The 11,459-nt window shown below is 66.4% G+C and overlaps 3 protein-coding genes across 3 annotated transcripts; 1 reads left to right on the forward strand and 2 right to left on the reverse strand.

Moving 5' to 3' along the window:
* Positions 1-184: 184 nt before the first annotated feature.
* MNEG_9302 (hypothetical protein) lies at positions 185-1,277 on the reverse strand (the record flags this gene model as incomplete). The annotated part of the gene is made up of 3 exons (XM_014042224.1): positions 185-398; positions 566-632; positions 864-1,277. Coding segments are annotated over 3 exons (695 nt in total), but the record flags the coding sequence as incomplete, so codon positions are not given.
* Positions 1,278-2,174: 897 nt separating this feature from the next.
* On the forward strand, positions 2,175-3,077 carry MNEG_9303 (hypothetical protein; the record flags this gene model as incomplete). Its single annotated transcript, XM_014042225.1, has 3 exons — positions 2,175-2,211; positions 2,460-2,714; positions 2,968-3,077. The coding sequence occupies 3 exons, from the start codon at positions 2,175-2,177 to the stop codon at positions 3,075-3,077; spliced, it is 402 nt and encodes a 133-aa protein (XP_013897679.1).
* A 1,999-nt stretch (positions 3,078-5,076) lies between these two features.
* Positions 5,077-10,306, reverse strand: MNEG_9304 (hypothetical protein; the record flags this gene model as incomplete). Its single annotated transcript, XM_014042226.1, has 12 exons — positions 5,077-5,493; positions 5,791-6,115; positions 6,513-6,575; positions 6,808-6,969; positions 7,249-7,311; positions 7,460-7,621; positions 7,998-8,060; positions 8,261-8,405; positions 8,663-8,846; positions 9,057-9,228; positions 9,465-9,556; positions 9,887-10,306. 12 exons carry the CDS (start codon positions 10,304-10,306, stop codon positions 5,077-5,079), a joined length of 2,268 nt encoding a protein of 755 aa, XP_013897680.1.
* Positions 10,307-11,459: the final 1,153 nt, after the last annotated feature.

Genomic DNA, 11,459 nt, shown 5'->3' on the forward strand with positions numbered 1-11,459 from the left:
GGGTGCGCCCAGCCTACGTCAGGGCCCCTGCTGCTTGGAGCGCCGCCAGGCTGTTTGCCGATTGCGAGCCCTGCGTCGGTTGGCTGAAGTGCATCCCCACTCGCGCATTAATCTGCCCCCGCCCGAATCACGGCCCCTCACACACCGCCTCACGAGAGGGTGAAGGAGGCCTCCACCGCCTCACCTGTGCACGTAAACACTGTAAGTGCTGCCGCCCGCCCGCAGCTTTGTCACGTACCCCTTCGGCGCCGCGCTGGCGGCGTCGTCCGGCAACGCAAACGCCTCCTGCACCGAGCCGCCGCCGAGGTCGATCGCGGCCACGGTCGCCGCGTGGCCGCCGCCCAGCTTGCCCAGAAGATAGTTCAGGGTCAGCCACGCGTAAGCCCCTTCATGGGCGCCTGTGGACGGGAGATGCGAGGCAAGCGGTGACCGACGGACTCAAAGCATTAGACAGCTGCAGCTGGCAGGAGGCTATGTGCTGTGATGCTACAGCGTCCGAATGCAACGCATTCTGGCCCTGCTCATGCAGCTGAGGCGTCCTACAGGCCCCCGTCACCCGGCCCACCATCCATAATACCGACGGCGCCCTCGCCCAGCTTGAAGGGGTACTGCTGGAGGAAGGCCGTCACTGCCTGCGGTGTGCGCCGCCGCAACGGGTCCGACTCGGCGTTGGACGGCGCGCTGCATGCTGGTGCCTGAAGCTTGCCGCACCCACTGCTGACGCGCATTCGTGCGTGGGCAATCACTCACTTGATTGGCCCCCATGCAGCCTGCCAACGACCCCACAAGCAACCACTTAGTACTACACCCATCATAATCACCGTGCAACCGCCACTGAACAAGCCAGCTCTCAACCCCCTCACCCGAAGGATGTCGTCCGCCTTGCCGCCCGGCAGCAGCCGCAGCCCCGCTGTCGCCCTGAGGCTCACGCCCGTCCGCGCCTGCTGCCCCTTGGGCACCGCCCCCAGCGCAACCTCCAGCAGCGGCCGCAGGCTCTCGGCCGCCTTCTGGGGCTCGTCCCTGAAGGAGCTCAGCCCCGGCTTCAGCTGTTCAAACGTGTCGCTTATCAGCTTCAGCTCGCCGCCCGCCTTTTCGAACTTGAAGACGTGGATGCGGCTGCCCGTGCTGCCCGCGTCCAGCACGATGTTGTAGACAAAATCCCCTCCGACGGCGTCGCCGCCGCCGAGCTCGCTGCTGCCAGTGGTGGTCTTCGTGCCGCTGTCGCCAAGTTCGCCCGGCTGCGCCGCCGGCGGCGCCCGCGGGAAGGCTACCCCCATCACAAAGAGAATTAGCGCAAGCTGCAGTGGCGGGGAGGGGGTTGATTCTTGTTGAAGCTCGGCCGCCTGTTGGTGGCAACCGTTTGCGAGGCAGCGGGTGCAACGGCCTGCACACATGCTTGCCCGCCCCAACCGCGCAGCGACTGCGTCTCACCGGTAGTCCTATGCAGAGGGCAACGCCACGGTACCTGCAGAATCGCAGCGGCGGTGGCACGGATGATATCAATTGCAATTGTCAACGTGAGTGCAACCGCTGTCTCTCCTACTCTGCAGCGGTAATCGCCCGTCAACCTGCCAGGTGCCTCAATAGCAAGCGAACGCACCGCCACAGCTTATCAGACAGCTTGTCATGTCTCCGAAATACTCGCGGGTGCGAGAACGGCAGCTTGCTAAGTGGGGTGCGGCGCTGCGCCGCCGCGCTGGGTGAGCGTCCATCAACCGCCCGTGTGCTAGCTGGGAGGTGCATATCGCCGGTGCCTATGTTAATCTGCTGTTCCCCCATTCAAGTTTGCGCTGCGGCAATCATTTGAGGCTTCACGATGCCATGCACTGCAGGTGGCCGAGAACAGACTGCCGATCAGTGATGATGAAGCGAATGAGGAACGAAGTGGATGACGAAGGTGCTAAAAATTGATACAGAGACCGTATACGCCACATGGACTGGCGCTGGACCAGGTGTTCAGAGGGGCGAAGCGCAGCAGCAGCTGGCCACAGTCAAGAGATCTCGTTGCGCTTCTTTTTAGCGGTAGTGGGCACTCCATACAATTAAATGCACTCATTCCTGTGATTCTGATTGGCAAGGCACCCACATTCCATCAGATCGTCTACGTACGATTGTGTACTCATAGAGTCTGGCAGACCTGCTTGGGATCCAGGATGTTGAGCAGCACAAGCTTGATGCGGCATGGATGCTCGGCCACGTCGTCGCGGTCCGGTGCGCAAGGGCGATCATGGCTGGCAGCGCGCATGCGGGTCCCATTCCGTCCCGTTGCTGTCATTGTGGCCACGATTGCATGACATGGGGGCCATCCAGCAACCGCTGCATTGCGCGCCATGCACGCTGCATCACAGCGGCGACCCCGCCACCTGTGTTGTGCCTAGCAGGCCAGGCCTGCATGTGCGCGTGCCTGACGCAAACGCGCCCCCCACGCGCCCCACGGCGCACGCCATCCACCGCCGCAGCCGCCCCGAGCAGCGGCGGCTCCACGGCGCAGGCAGCCCGGCGCGGCGCGCGGACCTTGTGCCGCGTGTGGACGCGCCCCACTCCTGACCGCAACGAGGATTGGGTGAAGCCGTCCTACATCCCGCAGCCGCAGCAGCAGCCCGGCTTTGCGCCTCGGGAGGAGCCGCGGCCGCTGTACAGCCCGGCGCCAGAGTTCAGGCCAGCCGAGGCGCCGGACAAGCAGACGGAGATGCCAGAGGGGCCGAAGATGCCAGGTGCGCGAGCTGCGGCTGTGTTCGCGGTGGTTGACCGCCGTGAGCCTCCCGCACACTTTTGCATGCATGCATGCATGCATGCATGCTGAGCGAGCATGGATATTCACGAGTTGCCGTCTTGCGGCCTGCATGCTTCGCCTGTGCACGTGTCCAGCTAGGAAATTGCGCAGCATGGCAATGGTAATTGCGCGCATGTCTGTCTGACCATGCCTACCTTGGGTCCGCATCCGATGCCCTTCGCTCTGCTCCACAGAGCGGCGACCAGACCCCATCCCCGCGGGCAATCCCAAGGAGAAGCCCTCGGAGGGTGGTGGCGACCAGAAGCGAGAGGCGCCACCTGCGCCCTCTCCTGACAAGAAGTGATGTCAGCATGCAACTGCAGCAGCAGCCTGGCAGCCTGCCGGCAGCAGCAGCAGCAGCAGCAGCAGCAGCAGCAGGAGCAGCTCCAGCAGCAGCGTGGCACTTGCAGAGTCCCAGCCTCTACAGCGCGCCAGCAGATGTGTCCACTCTGTGACATGTATCGGCCAGGTCTGCTGGGTTCGCCCGCCTTGCGTTGGGGTTGATGCCCCTGTTTTGTTCAGGTTTTGGGTTGTCCTGCTTGCTTCGCGTTTCTACCTTGTCGTGTCCAGGAGGCTGTTGGAAGCTCTTAGTTTCCCTTCTCGCTGCATTTGCCACAAGCAGGCTGCCTCACACATACTGTAAATTCATGTGTGCTGGCTGCGATGGGGGGGCCTTGCAGGTGGTACTGCCACATGCAGTGCTTTATGTCAGTGCAACCGCAACTGCCGACCCGTACACCAGTGATAGCCCTCCCTGCAGTTGACGACACTTTCCGACTTGTGCTCGCCAGCCATGGCCACCTCGTGGCCCTGGCAGCAAAAGCTATTGTTGCGAGTCAGGAAGGAACATGCAACCGGGGACTTAGCCTGTCACAAAGTCCTGGCCCCTGAGACCAGAGCGTGGAGCGGGGATACAGCAGGCAGCGGGTAGCAGGGAGGCGTGCCTTGCCTGAACCATACTGAACCAACCTTTTCCACGTCAAATCATCAGCCAAAGTGCATTGGGTGCCCATGCAACCTCCAAAATGCCTACAACCGCCCAGCTGGCATCCACCCATCGAGCCCTCAGTTGAGCAGCAGAGAGCGCAGCCTCAGGGATGCATGTGGCGGTCAAGTTGCGGTGCAGCAGGCTGATTGTTGAGAGAGGACGACAGCCATGCATGGCGAGGCGGGAGGCAGGCCATGTATCAGCACCGCAGCTGGCCGCTCAACACCAAGTGCCGCACAGCGCTCTGGATTACTCAGTGCTCAGTGGAAGATGGCAGTTCTGTCCGAGCCCAGCCGGAAGGATGGGGGCCGGGCGCGCCACGCCGCAGCCGGAGCCGCCCGCAGGGGCCGGGCGGGCCCGAAACGCGGGGCGTCTTATCTACTCTGTGCAAGCCTCCAACACTGGGCATAATTGAGTTGCCCGCAGTACTCAACAGACCTCTCGTGCCAAAAACCGTGCGATGCGGCATGTTGTGTGCGCAAGTGCGCATGCGGTGGGGCCACGCGGGCAAGCTGTTTGGGCGCCCGCGCGCTACACCGCCGGGCACTGCAAAATCGCCACGCTCACAATACACGGCAGCCGCGTTTGTGATAGGCGCGGCCGCCGCGTTTGTTGCGGGGTTCGCCTCGGAACCCCCAGCAGCGGAGCAAGCTGTGGTTGTGATGAAGAATGCTCGGCGCCGACCCGAGAGCCCGGGGCGTAAGGGGCACCTGGGACGGGCGGAGCTGTCGGCTTGGTGTGGCAAAGATGGGTGTTGTGGGGACAGGGGAGGACTCAGGGCGGCCCACCCAGGACAGAGGCCGCATCAGGCGGGAAAGGCAGGCGGGCCTCTGGATGTGTCATCGTAATGAGTCATCCTTGGCAACATCAGGGCGTCTCCCAGGCAAAAACGGGGAAAAAGCAGGTGGTGCCGCGCCAAAATGCACAGCTACCCCTGGGGCGAGTGCATCTATATGCTGCTGTCCCGCGCGCCCGTGCGCCGCAGCCACCCAATGCCGGCGCCGATGCCCCGTCCCCATCCCCCGGCGCCAACGCGCCCGTGGGGGAAACCGTGGAGGTGGCCGCAAGCACGCGCGTTCCCTTGACTCGTCGCTGCGGCACTTGCAACCTATCCAGTCATGCACGCATGGCCTGCTTTGGGCGGGTTTCCGACATGCTGCCAGCCATCCGCACGCCCGCATGCCAAGTGAAAAGGGGGGGCTGCTGCACGGCAACTTGCGTGTGACGTCTGCCTCCATAGCCTCGCGCCACGCGGCGGAGATCCTCCAGTCTTTGCCTTCTGCTGCCCTGCCAACCAGATCGCAAGATCACCAGCTCACGAGGACCCGAAGCCCTTGGAGCCGTTCGAGGCCTTGCGGCCGCGGCCAGAGCCGGCGCCGTTGGTCACAGGGACCTTGTCTGCGGCCGCCTCCTGCGCGTCCGCGCCCGCGCCCGCCGCCGCCTTGGCATCCTTGCTCGCCTTGCTCTCGCTGCGGCTGCGCGTGCCGGCGCGGCGCGCGGGCGCCTTGGGCGCCGCCTCGGCGGCCCCGTCGCCGTTGCTGGCCGCAGCCGCGGCCGGCGCGGGGGCGCCCGCCCGCTCGGCCGCGGCGTCGAGCTTGGCGCGCAGCTGCGTCACCTTCTGCTCCGCCGCCTCGCGGCCGGCGCGCTCGGCGTCCAGGTCGGCGCGCGCGCGCGCGGCGTTGGCCTTGGCCGTGTCCACCTCCTCGCGCACAAACTTGAGCTCCTGCTGGATCTGTGGGGGCGCGGCCGCGGGTTGGTTGGTTAGGCGTGCAGTGAGATCAGATAAGGTGGGATTTGGGTGTCAGCTTGCATGCACAGGGAGCAGGTCGCTCGGGGGAAGGACGGCGGAGGGGCTGAGGAACGGAGGGCGTCCGACCACCCCGGGCGCAAGCGGCGCCTGGAGCCGCAGCGGCGCGCAAGCTGTTGGCCGCAGAATGCGCGATCGCAAGGCGTGAGGGGCCCCTCGCCAAGCTGGGTGCCTGTGCTTTCGGCGCCGCACGCGCACGCAGCAGGGGCGCGGCCCACCCACCGAGTTCAGCTTCTTCTCGGCCTCCACCCTGGCCGCGGCCTCGTCCCCTGCGCGCCCCTGCGCCGCCTCCAGCTGCGCGCGCGCGGACGCCAGGTCAGCGCTGGCTGAGGCGAGCGCCGCCTCGACGCCCTCCTGCTTGGCGACCAGCTCCCTCTCAGCCGCGCGGCTTGCGGACTTGAGCGCCTTGAGCTCGCGGTCGGCCTCCGCCAGGCGCTGCGTGAGCGCGGCGTCCTCCGCCTTCTGGCGCTCGGCGCGCTCCGCATAGCGCTTCTGCTCGGCGGCGAGCTCGTCCGCGGTGGCGGCGGCGCGCTGCTCCGCCGCGGCCCTGTGGGGTGATGGAAAGCAGGGCGGTGGCGGTATGGAGTCAACAGGGTTTTGTTTGGCCGCCCAGTGGCGATGCACACACCTTGCTTGCATGTGTTTCACCAACGCAGCAACGCACTCATGCACAAGCACATGCTCACTCACATGCACATGACATGCGCATGCACATGCTCACTCGCACACGTGTGCATATGCTCTTTTGTATGCACAGATTCACACACACACACACACACACACACACACACACACACACACATAAACTCGTGCAGGCATGAAGACGTACATGTGCTCGCCTCGCACCCTTGCGCTCGCACAGCACATGCGCGCACACACGCACACGCACATTCTCACGTCCAACCACATGCACAAGCACACACGCATGCATGTCCATGACCCACTTGGCGGCCTCCAGCTCAGCCGCCTTCTTCTCAGCCTCAGCCAGCTGGGCGCTGTTGTCCGCGCTGCATTGCAGACAGCGTCAGCAGGGGGCAGTGTGAGGATGCAGTGCCTCAAATCGATTTGTGTGGCGGCTACAGTTGTCAGCGCACACGAGGAGCATGCAGCACAACCCTTGTTCAACACGCACGCACAAAGCGTGCCATCCATCAGGGCGCATCATCACAAGCATGAGGGGCCTTTTGTGGGCACACGGACAGATGGGCGTTCCAATTGCCAAAAAAACGCTGCACCCACCTGGCAGCAGCCTTGAGAGCCCTCAGCTCGCGGTCGGCCTCCGCCAGGCGCTGCGTGAGCGCGGCGTCCTCCGCCCTCTGGCGCTCGGCGCGCTCTGCGGAGCGCTTCTGCTCTGTGGCCAGCTTGTCCGCGGTCTCGCCCGCCAGCTGCTCCGCCGCAGCCCTATCAGTTGTTGGGGGTGGATGCCGCGGAAGGAGAAGTGAGCAGAGCCGCCCTGCAAAACCTGGCAGGTGCTGCAATGCAAATGCACGGACTCACACCCATTCGGGAGCGGGAGTGGGCGACTGCGAGTGTGGGCGTGGGTGTGAGCCCACACTCGCAGTCGCCCACTCCCGCTCCCGGTTGCACGTTCGCACGCATGTACGCTTGCGCACACCCTCTCTCACGCATGCACATGCACATGCACATGCACACGCACATGCTGCCGACACGCACACCCACTTGGCAGCCTCCAGCTCGGCCGCCCTCTTCTGCGCCTCGGCCAGCTCAGCGCTGTTGTCGACGCTGCGGTCGGAAGAGAGGGCCAGCAAGCGCCAGCAAAAGCAGAGCGTTGCAGGAGAAGGCCTTCAAACACGGTCAGGGCCCCTCCATACAGCTGCATGCTTTCAAGCTTTGTTTGAGGCCCGAGTGCCAGCACTGGCCCTGTGCCCACCTGGCTGCAGCCTTGAGAGCTCTCAGCTCGCGGTCGGCCTCCGCCAGGCGCTGCGTGAGCGCGGCGTCCTCCGCCCTCTGGCGCTCGGCGCGCTCGGCGTAGCGCCTCTGCTCGGCGGCGAGCTTGTCGGCGGTCTCGCCCGCAAGCTGCTGCGCGGCGGCCCTGCAGGATCGTTGTGTTGCAAGGCGGCGGTGCGCGCGCGGTCAAGGCCGTGCGTCGCGCACCCTTGACCTCACCACAAATGCCGCCATGCGGAGGGGTGTGGAGACTGTCGAGCTGTGTTCCTGCCGCGCCGCCCCTTGAGCCGCAATCGAAAGTGACTGCACACCGACCCAGCCATACACACACACGCTCTCTCTGTCTCTCACCAACCCACCCACCTGCCCCCCCCTCCCCACACGCGCGCGGCATACGCACACGCACACGCACACGCACACGCACATGCACACGCACACACACACACACACACACACACACACACAAACACACAAACACACAAACATGCACGCGCGCGCACGCAAAGATACACCAAACGCACTTGGCGGCCTCCAGCTCAGCGACCTTCTTCTCAGCCTCCTCCAGCTCGGCGCTGTAGTTTGACCTACTCGATCGCGGGGGCACAACGCGCGGTACCATGAGCCACTGCAGCACGCTTTAGTTGCGCCGGCCGCTGCTGTTGCGCTTTGAGCAAGAAGCGCAGCCCTGCGCGCACAGCGGCCTCTGGCCAGGCCCAGCCGCCAGTCGCGCCCGCTGCTGCGCGGCTGCCGGCGACCCACGCCCGGCCCCAGGCCCGTTGCGCACTTCAGCTTGGCGAGCTCCTTGTTAAGTGCGCTGTTGGTGTCGTTGAGGTTGCTGATGCGCCTCTCCGCCTCCGCGACGCTCTTCTTGAGCGCCATGGCGCGGCCCTGCTCCGCCTCAATCAGGTCACCCGCGGCAATGTACTCGGCTGGGCGGGGCGCAGTGGGTGGGGGGGGGGGGGTGTTCGCGCTTGAGCTTGGCAGTGGCATCAACGCTCCGGATGGCTGGGCCGTGCCAACGGGACGCGGCGGGGCGCGCTGGCGGCCGCCTCGTCGCCCGCATGCACCCGCGCGTGCGCGTATGCAAGTGGCAGCCGCTGTGTTTGTGGAGGTCGCTGGGAAAGTGAGCCCTGGCTGTCTGCTTTCATGACTCAACAACGCCCTACGCAATGCGCAGCGCGCGCACTCTTGATGTTCTCGAGCTCGGCCCTGAGCTCCGCCGCCGCCTCGCTCTCCGCCTCGAGCCCCTTCTGCGCCGCCTCCAGCGCCGCCTTGGCGCCTGCCAGGTCAGCAGCCAGCTGCTCGCTGCCGGCGAGCAGCTGCTTGTTATTGGTCTGCTCGTTCGCGAGCAGCTTCTCGGTGGCCTCCATCTGGAAGCGGTTCGACCGGCGCGCGTGTAGGAGTTGGGGGCCGGGGAGCGGTCCTTCCTGCCACGCGGCTCAGGCCAACAGAGTCAGCCATGGGGTGCAGCCTGGCGCAGCTCAAGCAGCGCGCATGCGCTGACGCGTGCTCGCATGCATGCGGCATGCGCATGCATGCGCCGTCCCGCACCCGCGCCCCCGCCCCGGCCCTTGTCGCACCTGCGCCGCCAGGTTGCGCATCTCGCGCCGCATGTTCTCCGCCGTGGCGCGCGCCTCCGACAGATCGTCCGCCAGCTTGCCCGCGCGCGCCTCGCTGGCGGACAGCGCCTCACGCGCCTCTGACAGGTCCTGGGACACCACAGACGCGACAGCCTGCTCCTTCTCCAGCGCCCTGCGGCGCGCGGCGCCGACAACCAGTCAGCAAAGGCACGAGTCCGCGCATGCACGCATGCCTTTGTGCATGTCCGCGAGGGCGCCGCCCCCGGCCCCGATTGCAGCTGCCGCGTCCGGGCTGCTGGCGCTCTGCGGGCCCACATGCGCCCATACCCAGACCTTGCGGCGAACGTCATGCATTAATCAACAATGCGGCCGGCCTGCCGGGCGCCGTGCCGCCAACCCCCGGCCCACCTGCTGAGAGCCTGGTACTCCTTCTCAGCAGACTCCCTGTAGGCGGCCGCCTCCTCCGCCTCGCGCGCCGCCTTGGCGGCGAGCTCCGCAGCCTTTGGGGCAGCAGGGCCGGAAGGAGGGGGAAGAGCAGGGCAAGGGGGGCGGCCGTTGAGCAACATGTCGGCTGCGTCGGGGAGTGCGTGCCTTTCCGCGCGTTTGAGGCGTGCGTCCGCAGCGTTGTGGCTGCAGAATTCCAGTGAGCGCGCTGCTCAGCCTGCCTTGCCTTTTCAGCAGCATCGTCAGCTCCCCACAGCGACGCGTGTGCGTACATCTGCAAACACTTGCAACCCCACCGCCGCCATGTGCGATCAGAGCAAATCTCATGCACTCTCATGCGCCAAAAACTCAGAATGCGCATGTGCACCGCCACTCGGCGCCCCCACCTGCTCCTTGAGCTTGCTCATGGCCTCCTTCATGCTCAGCCCCTCCGCCTGCTCCCGCGCCAGCGCCTCCGCCCGCCGCGCCCCCTCCGCCTCCGTCGCCGCCAGCTTCTCGGCAGCCGCCTCCAGCGCCGACTTGGTGCTATCCAGCTCCTCACCCAGCTCGACGCTCTGGCTCCTGCTCGCCTCCAGGCTCTCGCCGGCCTCCCTCAGCTGCCGCTGGATCTCCTTCGCCTCCGCCTGCGCCGCAAACCTGGCCGCGCGCTCCGCCTGCAGCAGCTCCGAGGCCGCCGTCGCCTCGGTCTTCATCGCGGCGACCAGCTTCTTCTCGGCTTCCAGGGCGGACCTCGTCAGCGTGGCGGCGCGCTGCGCGCTCTCCTTCTGCTCGCGCTCCAGGCGCACCAGCTCGACGCTGGTGAGCATGGTGCTCTTTTTTGGGGGGAGGGAGGGTGGGCGGCGGGACGGCGTCGACATGGGCGGGTCGCGCATGGGGGAGGGGGTGTGTGGGACGGTGGGTGCACACGACAGGGGCAGGAGAGACGGGCCCGTCGAACGGGCTCTGACTGCATGAGGGCAGGCGCATGCTGTTCATAGTGCTCTTCAACAGCAGCCACAATGCCGACACGCGCTTGCGTGCTCGGCTTTGGATGCACGTGCGCGCCGCGGCGCGAGCCTGCATGGTATGGCCCTCCCCAAGTGCCCACCCTGGCCTCCTGCTTCAGCTCCCCGACCAGCTTCTGCTCGGCTTCCAGCGCCGTCTGCACCGCGCTGGCCTGGTCCTGCAGAGCCTTGACTGCGTCGCGCTCAGCGGCCAGCTTGCTCTCCAGGGCGTCCTGCGAGATGGGGCGGAGGTGGGATTGGGGGGACGCGCGTTAGGGCAGGGTGCGGGTTGGGGGTGTGCATGTAATCATGGGTACGTACTGCTGGTGTGCATGATATGCGTTTAGGGTATGATGCATGCGTGTGCGCGTGTGTGTTTGAAAGAGAGGAAGAGACTCTGTGTGCAGGTGCGTTCCCGTGTTTGTACGCGTGCGTGCGCACGTATTGTCGTGACAAGGTGTTGTGTGTGCATATGCATGTGACATGTCGCGCGCGATGCTTTTTCGCCAGTGTCGCAGTGACCCCTATGCCCGATGGGCCACTGGTGGTGCGCGCAGCCCGTCCCCCGTGCAGCCGCGCAGCCGTGGGCCTGTACGCCGCGACGCCCCCCGCCAGCACGCACAAGGCAGGCAACGACCTGGGGCAGGGCGGGCCGGGTCCCTCACCTCGCTCTCCTTCTTCTGCTGCGCGATGTAGGCGGCCACGGCGCTGCCCACGGCCAGACCACCCAGCGCTACCCGCACCAAGTCCGAGCTGAGGCCCGACTTGGTCGCCACCACGGCCGCCGCGCTGCCGTCCTCGACCGCGACGGGGGCGGCAGGGGCGGCGGCAGCCGCAGTGGCGGCGGCCTGCGCGGCGGCCTGGGCGGCGGCGGCCTGGGCGGCGGCAACCTGGGCAGCGGCGGCCTCGGCGGCAGCGGCCTGGGCGGCGGCAGCCTCGGCGGCGGCGGCCTGGGCGGCGGCGGCCTCTGCGGCCT

This window comes from Monoraphidium neglectum (genome assembly GCF_000611645.1).
Source record: "Monoraphidium neglectum strain SAG 48.87 unplaced genomic scaffold scaffold01888, whole genome shotgun sequence".
Taxonomy (NCBI): Eukaryota; Viridiplantae; Chlorophyta; class Chlorophyceae; order Sphaeropleales; family Selenastraceae; genus Monoraphidium; species Monoraphidium neglectum.